Source organism: Fulmarus glacialis, unplaced genomic scaffold (genome assembly GCF_000690835.1).
Source record: "Fulmarus glacialis isolate BGI_N327 unplaced genomic scaffold, ASM69083v1 scaffold43136, whole genome shotgun sequence".
In the NCBI taxonomy this organism is placed as follows: domain Eukaryota; kingdom Metazoa; phylum Chordata; class Aves; order Procellariiformes; family Procellariidae; genus Fulmarus; species Fulmarus glacialis.
This window is the reverse complement of record NW_009218272.1, coordinates 672-17766: the sequence shown is the minus strand read 5'-3', so window position 1 is coordinate 17766 and position 17095 is coordinate 672. Positions and strand designations below refer to the sequence as shown.

The window sequence follows — 17095 nt, the reverse complement described above, 5'->3', positions numbered from 1 at the left end:
TGACACAAACCTATTTTGTAAAAGCCAATGTCAGATTTCTTATTGCTTTTTAACAGGAACGCATCTGGGTGCTTTATTGACTGTAATTTAATTAAAAGGTTTTATATTTAAATATTACTCAGTGAATAACACTATAATGCTTTAAAATTATTTGAAAAGGATTTGATGTTTGCAGTTGATAATATTTTTGAATTTCTTATTTCAACAAAGTAGATAAACAGAAGAAAAATATTACTATTCTTTAGTTTACCCAAAATTAGTAAGATTCGTTTTACGTTTTTATTATATTATCTTAAAAATGCAGCATTTTGAAAATTCTCTGATACTATAAACAGAAAATTCAAAAACACATGTTAATTTGACATTTGCCATGCAAAAAAAAAAAAACAATGTTCTGGCTAAAAATTCAGATCAGGCCACACAGGTGAGAACCGCAAGGTTAGGACCTAAAACAGGAGGTCACGTACAACTACTGTGTTGTTCATCTCAGGTGAACGAAGCATCTCTTTGAATGATTTTTGTAATGCTGCTGGGAGGGGGCGGGTATTTCTTTTAAAACACCTTTGCGGTCTTTGCAACTATAGCTGTGAAATGGGTATTGTCAAATTTAAGATGTGACAAGTTTGACAGCTTCTTTTCAAGTACCACACATGCATTCAGTTTAGTTGGCAGATTTTAATTGGTTATTTATGCTTGCTTTGACTTTGCATGCTTAGAGAATTAATTGTTGTTGCTGTTGTATCTTCTTAGGTATCTTCAGAATAATAAAATCAGAGCTGTATCTAAACGTGCTTTCAAAGGTTTATACAACTTGACAAAACTGTAAGTATTGCTTTTTGAATACTGAAGTAAAGAGCAACAGGAAGAGCTCTGAGAGTTACTATGGATGTCTCACTCTTATTTGATTCAGTCTTAGGAAGTTGCAAAATGATCCAAATCTTTAACTCAACGATTGGATTGAGAAAGCAAAGGTAGATAAGAGCTATCTGTGCAAGTTTATCTGACAGGACAACACTTTGAAAATACAAGTGGGCTCCATGCTTCACTCCTGTTCCCCAAATCTGCAGAATGGAAGAATGAGACAGTATCATAGTTACCTGAATAAAGTCAGAAAGAATGAAAAAGAAGTAAAACAAAAGCAAGAGCTTGTGATGAATCAAAACTCTTTAATGTTGTATTTTGGTTTACAGAAGCAAACCAAAGTAACCAGTATTGGTAATGAAAAGAACACTATTTTCTTTATTTTGCAGCAGCTTTTTGAAAGACGTGTCTAACTTTTAAGGAAAATGCTCAGTGAAAGAGATTATATATAAATTGTGTTGTTCAGTTCATATTTTTGTTTCTGCAGTGTTTTTAAAAGGCAGATTTTTTTAAGTGTTGCACCCCTTCTTTTTCCGTTACATGAGTGTGGTTGATTATCTGTTATTATAGCTGCTGTTGTTACCTTCCCAGACCATTTACAGTACACCCCACCCTCCCCTTCATTTCTCAGACTTTCTTTTTCCATTATTCTGGTATCTACATTTGACTAACGTCCTTAGCTGACACTGAATGGGATCCTGGGAACATCATGAAATGAATCACTCCACAGAAGGAAACTGGAAGGGGCCTAAAATACGACACAGTGAAAATATTTAGCTTGCTGTGTTTTCTTATAGATAAGACAAAATATTCTACATAATTGTTCCGAAAGTCCTCACTACAAAGAGTCCTGCCTTGTTCTCAAAAAAGGACATGAAAATTACCATAATAAAAATGATAATTATGAAAACAAAATTAGCAGTATTCTGATACATTATGAAGGAAAAATCTTAAAACTAATTTTCATGCATCTGATGCTAATTAATCATTCCATTTGTTTATCTTTTGTTGGTCTTGTTTCAGATACCTGAGTAACAACAAGTTAACCAGTTTGAAGCCTGGTGTCTTTGAAGATCTCCACAAACTTGAATGGCTGTATGTTGTTTTCTTATTTATATGTTTACTTTCTCAAGGAATAATTAAAGCAAGAGAAAGAAATAATTGGATTGCTTTCATTTTTGTGCATAGCAGTACTTTATACGAGATAATAATTAAGGAACGCCTATTACACTGTGCAAGGTGAAAATCCAATTGACTTTGGTGAGAGCAGAAATTAGTACTTGGACCTTAATGGCTCCAATGACTGATGACTTTTATAATACTAAATAATGTTTATTAGTAATTGCTTGTTACAAATTAATACATGAAATAACTCAGATACTATCAAACAGTAGAAAGAGATTTTTTTGGGCATGTGTTTCCCTGTAAACAGTGCTTGAAATGTCCCAGACAAAATGACTGTCATAATCTGAAATATTGGTTTATTCCTGCTTTTCAGACAGATGAAAATGAAATACTATTTTGACTCAGTAAAGTTATTAAAAATAAGCAAATAATAACATGTCTAACATTTTTCTGTGTATTTGGAACTGTTGGATTGCCGTGGAACACTATTATGTGGTGCTGCTTTATTTTCACAGGGAATCCATTCAAAGTGTCTAGATCAAGGAATTTTAAAAACTTGCAAGAAAACACTTTTTTCTAAGTTGAAAGTAATTACTTTCTCTAATTTCATTTTTTTTAAAGTAAATTCTTTTGAAAGGAAATTAATTTGATGAATACCCTGACTTGCTAAGGAGTAGTGCATTAATTTTTTAAGTAGTTTGAATGGACACTTGAAGAAATCCACTTCGAAGTATGTTACTTTTTATCATCTATTCAATTTAAGACTGCAGACAATTATAAAACTGATATATGTTTTGCTGTAATTTATAGGATAATTGAAAATAATAGGATAAATCGGATCTCTCCATTAACATTTTATGGACTCAAGTCACTTATTCTCCTGTAAGTATTGAATAAGAACCGAAAGTGCTATTTAAAAGAACAGAACGGAAAGGTTTTTATATGTATCTCTCCTTTTTATGACAATTCTGCTTGCTTACCACGGAGTGCTGGCAGTACACCTGCAGCTTTTTCTTACCCGCGGGCAAGATGTGCTGGACTAGGAGGATTTTGGCAGCAGCGGACATGCAGTGTCTGGAAAAGTATAGGGAGATGGGTGGGAAAAATGGTAAAAAGACAACGTCACCGAGCGGGCAAGGACATGGCAGCTGCAGCAGTGGGGGCCAGTTGTCCTCCAGAGCCGCGGTGCAGGAGGCGGGGGTCCTCCCTACCCGAGACCCTGTCCGTCACCTGCCGCTGCCCTCTCCAGAGCCAAACACGAGGGACCCCCTTCCCCTGCAGCCCAGAGGGGAACCTTCCTCCATCTCCCCCTTCCTCCGTCACCAATAGAAGTTACGTGTTATGACAGAATAGTCAAAATATTCGTATTGGCTTGCTATGTCTTATTTTAAAAGCAGTGAAGTGAACATCTTTCCTTTACCTGGTAATTAGCAAGTTAAAGATAAAATACTGCTCTGCAGAATGCCATGGGGAAAATATGTAGAAGTTTAAGAAAATAATACTACCTCCAAGACTATGAGAAACGAATCAAGCTTTGACTGTCTTTTCAAAAGTACAAACATAAGAGACATGAATTTGTTCTATAATATAATTTTTGGCAAATATAGCCAGCTATACTATTTTTCTTTTTTTCAGAGAGATGATGAACAATTCTCTTGCTCGTTTGCCTGATAAACCTCTGTGCCAATATATGCCAAGATTAAACTGGCTGTAAGTCTACCTTATTTCACTAGAAAAATATTATTTTATTGTCTTTGTATGGCGCTTCCACGCCACTTTTTCTGGCTGGGCGCTGGATCTTACAGAGTGCCTGCTGGATCACTGCAGGGTTGATGACCTCAAGTCATCAACTAGGTGTGCAGAAAAATTAGATGTCTGGTTCCCACTCTTTTGTGCAGTCATGAAGTTCTGGTAGTATTTTTCTTTAATTACCTTAGAATAACTGCCTCAATTTATTTTCAGTGATTGATGTTTTGTTTTTATATCCCAGAGACCTTGAAGGCAACCATATCCATCATGTAAGAAATGTCACTTTCATCTCCTGCAACACTCTAACTGTACTGTAAGTAATAGGATATGCTAGCCAGCCAGAGTGAGAGATGCTTGTGCTGAACAGTCAACTGATGCATTACAGCTAATATAAAAGTTTCCTGAGTATCATGGTTGTTTAGAACTCACGGAGATTAAATTAAAATGTTTGGTTTTAAATTAGCGCCATACAGAATAACCACTGTTTACATTTATAGCAAAGTTCAGCAGTGATATATGCAACTATATGAAGCAATTTTGACGGATATTAAGGTTTAGAAGCTTTCTAGAGGCAAAAATCTCATAATAAAAAGCAGCAAACATACAAAATACATAGCTTGTTTCTTCGTTTTAAAGAGGTTGATTGGCTGGTTGGTTGGCTGGCTCAGCAATTTTAGAATTTTCCTCAAAGTTTCTTCAGTGATGTTGTAATCATCTTCAAAAAATCCCTTCAACCTTTTGCTAGATTAGTATGCTCCATGGTACCTGTCACTTTCAATTTTAACTCTTCTGCGGTACCCATATTCTTGGCTTTCTCTTTGCTTTTAAAATCCAGGTTGTTCATTTATGGAGCAAGCTCAGTGGCAGATGAAACACGGGTGAAGGAAAAGTTGCATGGCCATGTGCCTGTGTCCAAGATGCAGTTAGGTCACAAGCCTTCCAGCCCACTTAATCTTCCTCCTGCCTTCAGTCAATTTATACCAGCCTCCTATGGGTGTGTGTCTATATATATGTATGTATGCACAAATAAATGCGTGTATAGGCAACAAAAGTTATTTATCAAATGGTAAAATGGTAAGCTTCTAGATCAAATTAGCTTGTTAACTGAATTGGGCAAATATTTGAAGATGCAGAGAAGATAGAATTTTTAAAGTTTATAAAAAGTTTTCTCTAAAACCAAATAGATACCATGAAGTGGCAACATAAGTTTGTTTTATTCTTTCAGGGTGATGAGACAAAATAAAATCAGCTCTTTAAATGAAAACAGCTTTTCTTCTCTCCAGATGTTAGATGAATTGTGAGTTGATTTCTTCTCTTACTTGTACAAGTCACAAAGTTTTATAATTTATATTGCAAATATCATTTATCATAAATTCTATTTCATATAACATGCTCTGGAGACAGCATCCATCTTCAGGGTTTCTTCTATATATTTAGCAGTGAAGAAATAGTCGATAAAATACTCTGTATGAATAATATCAGGTTTTTTGCTCAGAAGAACGTTACCTTCCCTGAATAGAATAATATTAATTAATCTTACATCACCACAGTCTCGGTGCATGTGACCTTTACTCCTCTGTCCACAGTTATTAGGATTTATGTTTAGTGAAAATAAGGAGCAAAATAGACAGAAGAACTAAGGGAAATATGTGCTGGCTAGCCCATGTGAAAGAATTCCCATCATGAAACAGTATCTTTAATTTATTTTCAAGCTCCTACAACCCAAGTTAAGGGTATTCCACTTTCTTTTTGATGTAAATAAAATGGTAATAAATTATGTATCTAATGGCACATCTGAACTAACTAGACAGAGATCTGATGGATCTAGCTTCCCACCTTGTTTTAACAGCATTCTTTTATAGTCCAAGTTTCTGATAACCTATGCAATAAATAATATCCTATTTGGCAAATAGAATAAAACTGTGTGTCTTGAAATTGCAAAACTGTTCAGTAAATTTACTGAGCCTAGTAAGAACTTACTGTATCCTACCTGTGGCTGTTTCTGCAGAGATTTGGCTAGCAACAAGATTGAATTGCTTCCTCCATATATATTTAAGGATCTAAAGGAGCTTTCACAACTGTAAGGATTCTTGATTATTATTATATATAACTGTATGTTACTCATCTGATATGTTGCTTTCAGTCACGAATGCTGGGAAAGAAAAGATCACCTCTGTTTGTATGCGTCATTTAAGCTCTGCCTAAAGAATACTTATCACCAAAGTAATTCTATATAATATATTGCCCAGAATAGTTTTGTAAAAGATGTGTATTTTCATGTCCCCCAAAAAAAGTTCAAATTCTACCATTTTCTAGACCTTATTAGTGTACACAAAATGAGCTATGCTAGCTATATCATGAGAAATTAATAATTTGATGTGAATGTTTAATGTGCTATCAGGATTTGGCTCTAAAAATAGATCATAAGGATGTAAGAGCATCATACAGATGCCTTGTTTGCAACTGCTTTTTTCCTGTGAAAGAGTTCCAAAAAAGCATGAGCTATTACAAAACCAGAAAGACATTCTCTCTTTTTCCCATGACACATATATAGGCAAATTCTCAAATGCTGCACTGGAAAGTCCCCATCTTTCTCACATAACCTGAAAGAGGCACTAGTCACAAAACTGAAGACCTCTCTGGAGGAGAGGAGGGAGTATGTGGAATAACTTATTTCTATGCTTTTCCAGCATCCTTGGGATCCATCACAATACACTGGGGCAACCAAGTGTGTACAGCTGCATTTATTGAGTTTGCGCATTTTAGTTAAAATATCAAAACAAAAACATAAGGAAAAGTTACAGGGAGAAGAAAAAGGGGATGTACCTAGAAACACTCTTCTTGCACAGGGTGATAGCATGTAATGCTAAGGTCTATTTTTACATTCCACTGCCTCTATCTCTTCTTGAACTTACACGAATGGTTATGAAAAAATAGATTTTAGCAACTAGCAAAATCAATTGTAATTTATTGCTAAATGCATGCAGTTCAGCTAGGTTCTTTTACTTGAAAAAAAAGTCTGTGAAGTTTAATAACTAAATATTTCTATAGTCAAACCTTTAAGCATCAGGCTGGGGGAAGCAGTGGGGGGGCGGTGTGTGTATGTGGCAATAGCATGCCTGCGAAGCATCTGATTACTCTTTCCACTGGCTTAGCAAGCTGCATAACACTAAATGAATGCTACCATTTGCAGTTGTAACTGCCAATTGTACAAGTCCTTCCTTGTACAGGACTGGAAAAGCAAATGGATTATGTAGTTTGACTTTATCTTTGGAACAAGCTTTAAGGAACATGTACTGTACAAAGTTACTTATGCCTATGTTGTATTTACAGGAACCTTTCTTACAACCCAATAAAGAAAATACAAATAGACCAGTTTGATTTTCTAATTAAACTCAGATCCCTGTAAGTATCAAGTTTTTATATTTTAGCTGTATTTTCTTTGTGATTATGCACATCTTCTTCAGAAGGACATGATCCAGAACATGTTTTATAAGAAATTGTTCTTGAAATAGTTTATAGTTATGTTGATGATCCTCAACAATTTAAGCCTGGAAAATAATTACTAGCAATGCTCAAATTTTCCTTCCTGAAAATAGCCTAAATGGAAATTTTTCCAACAAAAAGAGATCATAAATTTGGCTAAGAAAAGGACATTGTCTTTTCTGCAATTACAGAACAAGATTAATGCAACCCTCATTTGACCTTGCACAATTTGTTCACAGGGCTTAAAGGTCATGCAAGGGCCAGTTGGGGCTATTAACACCATGGGCAGGTACCATTAGGATATGTAAAGACAGGAATTATAAAGGAATTTGGTATACGTACAAGTTTGGGGACACATTTCCGTTCTTACAGAATCTACTGCTAACACCAGGAAAAGAACAATATAAACCAAGTACGATTCAGCTGCCATGTCAGAGGGAGGTGGAACTTTTACAAATCTTTTTGAAGAGTTTACGGGGAGGTTTTGTGGGTGTACTAACACAGCAGCTCTAACTTGAATTCTGCCAGCAGAGCTCTTCCTAAAACTGTGTGATAGTGCAGTGACAGTCCTGCAAATCTGAAACTATCCTGCAGTAGATTTAAGTACATCTTCACGGGCCACTGCACATTTGCAATAACCAGCTTGGTAGAGCACAGCATTGGTTCTTGTCGGTCATCATTTCAAAGTGGTTGTGGAGATCCAAAAAGAGATGTTTCCTTGGGTAGGAGCGTAATAAGAGTTTATGATTTGACCCCTGAGCTGTAGCCAGCAGTGCAGGTGCCTTTGTTGATCAGTCCCACTTCCTCACAGTGATTTGGAATCCAGTGGCCAAATTCAGCCATTTAGTAAATGGCTAATGACCTGAAAATACTAAGTCTGTACAAGTTTAATGAAAATAAGCAGCTGAGCACAGAAAAGAATAATTAATTACCTCCCTAACAGTCAGGCTACAACATATATTTTATCTGTTATTTAACACCAAAGAACTCATGCAATTGACTGACCACGACGTTCCATATTTTTAAGTTGAGAAAGTTGTATAGATAGATCTATAAGAAACTGTATGTTTCAGCACTCAGTTTGTAGACCACCAGTTGCCTCTATCCTAGTTTAAAATAGTAAGAATAGCTAGGGAAAGCACACCCCAGGATTCACGGCAGTGCTTAAATATATAAAACTAAGAAGTTTCCATATTTGGGGTTTTATTCTTGTCTCCTAGCAAAACTGCTCACCAGCCCAAAGCAACTAACCAGTAAGACTGGTACCTTTCTCCACTTTTGCCTAAATGTGCTCAGAATTCACAGGAATGTTGTGCTCAAAGCATTGAACACTGACATCAAATAAGGCTCCCCACAAGAAGAACCAAAGCCCTCTGACCAGTTGCAATTTAGAAGATATGTTGCACATCTAACCAGTGGATGGGATGGACTAGAAGAATGCAGAAACTGAAGTTCTAAAAGAACAGCTTACAGTTTATTGATCTAGCACTGCAGGGGAAATAATAGTGCTGTTTTCAATTTACTAAAAAAAAAAAAAAAAAAAAGAAATCCCATCTATGTGTCACAAGAAAGCCAGCGTTTTCCCTTACATGCCGTGTTCTGTGTCCCAGCTTCCTGCTGCTCTTGAGACAACAAAAACTGAATTCCTGCAGTGATTTGTTTGTCTAGTAAAGCACTCCCTAGGATAAAAAACAGAAGAGACACATAAAATATTACTATTGGAAGAAGTTATTATTTTCTGAGAGATGATGAAAGAACAATAGATCAGTAGAACAATACTTTGGAAGGGCAACATAATAATCAGAAATTACACTGCTGAGAGCACTAAAAGAGCTGCCTTCATGATTTTGGAAGAACAGCAAGTTTATTAGAACTAACTGCAATTCATTTTATTCCACTTTAGCTTTTACACAGACTTTCTGCTCAAGTTTCAAAGGGATGACAGATTAGATGCAATTGAAGTTCATCTCTAGTAACATGTAATCATAGAAACACAATTAAACACTCATAAAGTTTGTTCTTTTACTACTGAGTTTCTACTGCCTTTTATTGAGAGTATATTGTTTACAGCAGCTTGGAGGGCATTGAAATTGCAAACATCCAGAGAAGAATGTTCAGACCCCTGAGAAACCTTTCCCACATGTAAGTAACTCAAATTGCCCCAGGGGAGGTTTAGATTGGATATTAGGAAAATTTCTTCACCGAAAGGGTTGTCAAGCATTGGAACAGGCTGCCCAGGGAAGTGGGGAGTCCACTTCCAGGTGGTGGAGTCACCATCCCTGGAAGTATTTTAAAGACGTGGAGATGTGGCGCTTAGGGACATGGTTTAGTGGTGGACTTGGCAGTTTTAGGTTTACAGTTGGACTTGATGATCTTAAAGGTCTTTTCCAACCGAAACAATTCTATGATTCTAAGTAGATTATTCCAGTTTGCTTTCTTTGGTCTGAATTTTACAATTTACAAAATACTGAATAATTAGGAACAAAAGTGTATGAGAAACGGCACGTGAGCAGTTGTCAGATTTGTCAGTTTTTCATTCATTTTTCTTCTTTCAGAATATGTTTTCTGAGTAGTTACTGAAGAGTCTTGATATGCTGGTAACCAAACTAGAACCATCTCTTATCTGTTTTTCTTTCTCACAACCAGATATTTTAAGAAATTCCAGTACTGTGGATATGCCCCTCATGTGCGCAGCTGTAAGCCGAATACTGATGGGATTTCATCCCTTGAGAACCTTTTAGCTAGCATCATACAGAGAGTGTTTGTCTGGGTTGTATCTGCCATCACCTGCTTTGGAAATATTTTTGTTATCTGCATGAGGCCTTACATCAGATCGGAGAATAAGCTCCATGCCATCTCAATAATGTCCCTCTGCTGTGAGTACTCCAGGCGTAAAAGTAAAAGAATATTGTTTTAGTCTGCTCATAGTGTATCTGATATTTGTTATTGTAATATGGTGACATATTTCCAGCACTGGATTAACTGAACTTTCATGCTGCTGCGAATGACAATCCAAAATGCTGTGCCTTATGCACCAGGAGGTCTCTCTGGCAGCTGATAAATTCCAAAGGTTTCATGTTTGATTTTAATGCTGTGGGTATTGTGTCAAATTCCCACTTTCTTCAGCAAGAAGAAATACAATTCCAAATTTTTCAAAGGCCCATAAACCTAAATTTTACTATGCATTTTTGAGTAAATAGCAATTTGTGTGTGTAAACATTGTGTTCAAGACAGTTATTCTATTTTTTGCACGAGCAAAAAGTTACTTGTGCAAATATAGAAAATCAGTCCCTCCTAGCTCCCCAATATTAAGAATTAAGTGGGTTTTTTTTAATTTCGGTCCTAAAAGCAAGACAGGTTTACGGACAAACTATTTGGCAGTAGAGTTACCATAAGCTCAAGTACCCTGCCTCCATACAGGAGCGTCTACAAGTATTTCACAGATGCAATTAGTTGCATTTTGAAAGGTAATTGTCAACAGTGTATAAAATGACTGCAACATTTCGAAACACAACATGTCAGTGATTTTGAAACTTTGTTGTTTAACCACGGAACAGTCTAGACACCACATAAAACTGCCAGCCAAAATACCCCAGAAGCCTTCAGCTCTATGCTGACAGCTCCTCTTCACTTACTAGCCTTAGAAGACTATGCACATCAGTTTTGAACTAGCATAAGGCGGACAAACCAAAACTAAACTTTGAATCCAGCAGAGATGCCCTACTCAAAGCAAACTATCTTAAGCCAAATGTCAATATCGAAAGGAATAAGACCTGGTAAAAAAAGGGTTGCAAGAATAATTCTATAAATGAAGCCATATCTTTTTCTACTTGCAAACCAATTTTATCTGAGCTTCAAAAAATCAGGTTGGAAACAAGTATGAAACATAGACTGTGGGTCCAAATGAAAATTAAAAAAAAAAAAAAAAAGAAAAGGAGGAATAGAACTGAATTTTACTGCCTTAATTGTAATTCACAATAGCATTCCAACTATAATATTGATTTTATATCTGTATATTAGCTTACTTTTAAATATGTACTCATATATACATGTGTATGTCTGCTTTCCAATATACATATACACAGAGAATGGGAAATTCAGATGTGTAAATAATGATGTTAAGCACTGTGCCCACAGGTGCTGACTGTCTGATGGGAATATATTTATTTGTGATTGGAGCTTTTGATCTTAAATATCGTGGAGAATACAACAAGCACGCTCAGTTGTGGATGGACAGTATTCATTGTCAATTGGTGGGATCGCTGGCTATTCTGTCTACAGAGGTGTCAGTCTTACTGTTGACTTACCTGACTTTGGAAAAATACATCTGCATAGTTTATCCTTTTAGGTGTTTGAAGCCCAGAAAACGCAGGACAATTTCCATTTTGGTTCTTATCTGGATAATTGGGTTTGCTGTTGCTTTTATCCCACTGAGCAATAAGGAATTTTTCAGGAACTACTATGGCACCAATGGCGTCTGTTTTCCTCTTCACTCAGAACAATCAGAAAGTTCGGCAAGTCAGATTTATTCTGTTGTCATTTTTTTAGGTAAGTTGCATTTCTTCTTTGTATATTTAGAGCTGCAAATGATCTTAATTTTCAAACAAGTAAGATAGCTTTCCGGTGGTGTTCACACCTCATATTTAGATGCTCCAATAAGCACTTAAAGACTTTTTCCAGCCTGAATATTTTACTATATTAGATAGATACTTACGTATCTTAAAATGTATGAAGGGTTGAGAAAATAGAAAGAAATTAATGACCGTTAAGTTCCTGAATGAACAGGCTTTGTCAGGGAAGTAGAGCAATGATAAGACCAGAGGAGAACTACATAGTTTGGATCAGATGGCAGCCATTTATCAGGTGACGATGAATGAAATAAATACCAGAGTATAGGCAAAAATTCAGTGCTCAGGTGAAGACAGACTCAGATCTTCTGGCTGCTTAATTCTATGGGACTAGCAGTTTAGATGAAACATTTTTCTTTTACTACCCAGCCTGCAAATAGTTGATGTGGAATTGCCATTATGCTGTTAAGTTATAACTAATTTTAACTTCTTAAACAGGTGTAAACTTGGCAGCTTTTATCATCATTGTGTTTTCCTACGGGAGTATGTTCTACAGTGTTCACCAAACAGCGATTACAGCTACTGAAATTCGGAATCATATTAAAAAAGAGATGACCCTTGCTAAACGTTTTTTTTTCATTGTATTTACTGATGCACTATGTTGGATACCCATTTTTATTTTGAAACTCCTTTCTTTGCTTCAAGTAGAAATACCAGGTATGTCCTTTCTTTTGTGAGGCTGTTTCAATTGTATCTGTATGAAGAGTGTTGTTTCTACTTCAGAAGAAAAAGAATTGAATGTATTGAACTATACTACTATAATGAACTTTGTTATATATCCAGACATATGTACACACAAAATAATGAAGTATATAGTTTTACTACTCCATTGAACTATATCACTATAGTCATATAGACACCTTTGAGTCAGCCAAAAAAACCCCAAAATTCTAATCGTTCAAGTCTGTCTCCATAGAGTATCTATAAAATGTACAAAGTGTATTTGAAAACCAAGGCTGAATTGCATTGGCTTTTCTCATCTTATGGCTTTTGCTGGTTCTGTTGCCTAAATATGGCTCAGGACAGTACAGTGCTTCCTACCTTGATTTAGGAATATAATTCTTATCCTGAAATAACTTTCTTTTACAAACTGGTACTTATAGTTCAAAACATTAAGTTACATAAAGCTGTGCTTACCTTCTTTATGCTATTAATATATTCCCATGTAAAAATAGTGTAACCTAAAAGATTAAAAATTGCACCCTATTTTTTTCCTTCCCTTTGCAATACCAGTACATGCCAGAAAAAAATAGCCTTTTTATGTAGAGCTTATAAACCCTGTTACAATAGGTGAACATGAACAGTACCATCAGCAATAGCGGATTCAGACAAAATGTACAAATTATATGTCACAATACTACGTTGGAGAGAAAACATTTTAGCTCAGATAATTTTGTCCTATGTGCTGACCAGGAGTGTTGGGAGTTAACTTTTCGAAGTTTTGACTTGCGTTTCAAATGTCTGAAAGTTACGTTGATTACGTCAAATGTTTTCAGTTATTTTAAATCTTCTAAAATGCTTCTTTGTGAACTTATCAAACCACCTAAGAAATTTTAAAGAAAACATTGTGAAAAGTAGAAATGATGTATTCTGAGTCAAGAAACCTTGAAGAAATCTTGCTGAACGGCAGGGTGATCTTGGGTTCAGCAAATGAATGTTTTGCATTAGATAAACCAGATTAAACAGTGATTACTCATGTCATAAAATTAAAGACATCACAGAGAGTTGTCCAAGTTTACAGAAGTTTTAAACCCTGTTTGATAGCATTTCTTTTTCTTTGGGGATACACCATGACAGCTTTTGAACTAAGCATCTGCTTGTTTCCAAAACTGTAGACGTTTTATGGGCATCAATAGGAACATATTGATATTGCAAGTCGTAAAGCCAGAGGAGGGGGAAAGGGAGAGTGAATTAAGCTTTTTGTACTGCTTGGAACAGTTCTATAATTGTTTTATGAATCAAACAGTGGAATGGAGTGCACCCACTAACATCTTTCCACACTTTAATCCTGACCCTTCTCCACCTGCCCCTCAGGTAACAAGCTGACTTATCTCCCAAAACAGTAAGGGTGAGAAGGGGGTGCTGGAAAAATGCACACAGACCCCGATACAGGCAGGAGAGTAGGAAACCTTCAGAAAGGAAGACAGTGCGAACACGAAAACTCTTACCAACAGGGCAAGCAGGAAATAAGGAGGATGTATACAATGCCCTTTGTGGGGGGAAGAATGGAGAAGTCCTAGCGCAGAGGAGAAAACCAGCCTCTGAGGGGACACAGGGACTGGAGGATATTGCTTCGCAGGAAGACAGGACATCGTTAGGATTTGGATGTCACTAGTCATGGGAAGAGGATGGGGAACAGAGACCACAGGAAGAGACAGGGCGCAAAGCAGAGACAAAAAGTTTTGGGCAAAGAAAATGGGGCTCAGCCAGAACAAGGAGTGTGCCAGGGCAAATAGGGAGCTATGGTACAGAAAAGAAAGAGGGCTAAACGGAGCTACTGGGAGAGTGAAAAATGTCAGGTTTTGCAGGGAGTCCTGGAAACAGAGGGAGGTAAGAGAGCAGTGCAAACGTAAGAGTGAGAAGAAAAAGAAAAGTACCTATTGTGACATGAGCTCAGCCTCGGAGGGCATGACCACTCCTCTTGCCAGGAAGCTGTGCTGGATAGGCATCAAGTGTTTGCATTAATTAATGGGTACAAATGCTGGAATGCATATTACAGCTTCTTTTCTTTTTCCCTCCCTAAGGTACCATAACTTCTTGGGTGGTGATTTTTATACTGCCAATAAATAGTGCTTTGAATCCTCTTCTCTACACTTTGACTACACGACCTTTCAAAGAAATGATTCATCAGGTTTGGTATAATTACAGACAAAAAAGATCCAAAAGAGATAAAGGTAGTCAGAAAACATACGGTCCATCATTCATTTGGGTAGAGATGTGGCCAATGCATGAAATCACGCCAAAGCTAACGAAGCCTGTGCTTTGTACAGACTCCTCTGACGCTTCAGTGACTACACAGTCAACAAGACTAAATTCATACACGTAAATAGATTTTGAATTTTCACGGCGACATCTGCACTGTTAGCTTCACATCTGTGGGCTTACTACCTTACAGGAAAGATGAGGGAGGTATGACACCTGGGCTCATGTGAACCAAAGCAGGAAGAAGAGGGAGCAGTGTGTCTGTTTGCAGGTAGAACTGACACAACAATAATTTTACCATCTCACAACAGGACCTGACATTTTGACAACTCGTCCTAGATCAGAATGAGAAGTCAGTTGTTTGGTTTTTTCCTCCCACAAGCCAGGAGTGTGGAAAAAAAATGAATTGTCATTTAAAACATCTCTGAAAGCAGAATGCTTCAAAATCATCTATCTTGGGGGGGGGGAAAAATGGTTATTTTCATTAAACTTTTTTTTTTTTAATTTCCCATTTCAACAGCTGAATTTTTTTAAGAATTGATTGGTTTTCTCCTTAAGAATTTTTTTTCTCCTCAAAATTTCTGACTGGCTTTATTTAGGTTGCATCAGCTCTTGAAAGTTTTAAGGAGCGATTTTATAATTAGGCCAGTTTATTGTATTTGTCAAAGCCAAACAAATGAAAATTTTATTCCTTTTAAAAATTTACCAACTATTTCACTCATGTAAAGACAATCCTGAAATTGTAATGATCGTTCCAATTCAGGCAGAACCAGAACTGTGGGAAAGGGAAAAAAAAAAAGAAAAGGGGGAGGGTGAGGTTTCTCAACCGAGTGTCCCCCAGCTATAGGTGGTGGAAGTTTCCGCCTTCAGAAGAGCATCCTCTCCTGGAAAGACTGGGCTGAGTACCCCAACATCTCGATGCTGCTCTTTTCCTCACTGTTTCTTAATGGGCTACCATAAGTAGCTCCCCACAGCTTGCAGACTTCAACAAATTTCAGTCTTAAGATGTCTATCTCTCTACATGGAATAATGGGCCAAATAGAAGACTACCAGTCTTAATAGGTGTCATGACATCTACATTTTAATCACCTTGTGCATCTGATTGGATGCATTACGGTTAAAATAATTTAAGGAGCACAGCCATTCAGCACTTTTTGGGGCATTATTTTACTTCCCAGTGTTACAAGGGTAAAAAAAAAAATTATCCCTTCTGAAACAATCCTCTAGAGGCATTTCCTTCGCATATACTTACTGAAGAGAATCTCTTCCATTATGAATTACTACAACTTCCTTAGTTCTTTCAGTACCGTGCTCACAGTCCGATGGCCGAGAAGTCCACAAAAGTAAAAGAAATGCTTCTTTTGCATTGATTATCTGAAGCTTTTTAAAATTAAGTTAAAAGATACTTCCAATGTTTGCACTTAACTTCTTAACAGCATAAGAAGTAGAGCTAAAAAAAGCGTGACTCACACTTCAACTGTTTACAGAACTTTGGATTATCTTGAAATCGAAGATTGTTAAGAATCTTGTTTCCACTACTGTATGTTTTATTGAAATAAAAGATTATCTGCTGAACAAAATGACTTCTTTTCCAAGTTGCTTAGCAACATTTTGAGTTGCAGGGTTAAAAACAGGTAAGTGAAATCCTGCCACGTGGATTGCCTTTAACTGGGGCAATTAGAACTCAGTTTAATAGAATTTGTGTACTCTGAGGGGCCAAGCCTTCTCAATGACTGTAACTGCTTTTGATGAGATGTGCAAGGATGTCTGTCCTTACCATTTTTTCCATTTTTCAGTTAAGTTGATTACGGACATATCCAATGTCATCTTTGTTTCTCTGAGTAACACAAGAATATTCATTATTTCAGAATTTTTTGTAACATCTTTATTGTTTTGATAAGAAAACTACAGTTTGTCTTTTAAAAAGTCCTTCTACCAGTAAGAATAAGGCTGACTAAGAAATCATGGTACAAATGTTCTCCTGCAGCCTCCCATTGCATTTCAGCATTACTTTTTTCACATTGCTCTGGTAAAGGTACAGGAGTTTCAGTACAGCTATTTATCACAGATTAGCGATCTTTCAGACCAAAAAGTTCTGTTAAAAGTAAGCTCTAGACTAACTAACCAGTAACAGCTTAAGGCAAAGATATAAAATAGGACCAAATACTGAAAAAGCCCTAACGTGCCTCCCAAGAGATGGCAGAATACATTTCACAGATTCTTTTCTAACTGATGGAAGCTTTTACTTATAGTTCAAAATAGTCCATCCTATCAGTAAACAATGCACTTCTACTAAACAAAACTTCTACCATGCAGAGATATAT

General features: G+C 36.5%; 1 protein-coding gene across 1 annotated transcript in view; it reads left to right on the top strand.

The window, feature by feature from the left end:
* RXFP1 (relaxin/insulin-like family peptide receptor 1) overlaps positions 1-15049 on the top strand; it is a 31414-nt gene extending 16365 nt beyond the window's left edge. The window contains exons 5-17 of the mRNA XM_009579982.1: positions 751-822; positions 1885-1956; positions 2797-2868; positions 3622-3696; positions 3977-4048; positions 4961-5032; positions 5744-5815; positions 7069-7140; positions 9295-9363; positions 9868-10097; positions 11359-11769; positions 12288-12506; positions 14594-15049. Coding sequence (XP_009578277.1) covers positions 751-822; positions 1885-1956; positions 2797-2868; positions 3622-3696; positions 3977-4048; positions 4961-5032; positions 5744-5815; positions 7069-7140; positions 9295-9363; positions 9868-10097; positions 11359-11769; positions 12288-12506; positions 14594-14895 — 1810 coding nt within the window. The 3' untranslated portion in view covers positions 14896-15049. The remainder of the gene's footprint in view (positions 1-750; positions 823-1884; positions 1957-2796; positions 2869-3621; positions 3697-3976; positions 4049-4960; positions 5033-5743; positions 5816-7068; positions 7141-9294; positions 9364-9867; positions 10098-11358; positions 11770-12287; positions 12507-14593) is intronic.
* Positions 15050-17095: the final 2046 nt, after the last annotated feature.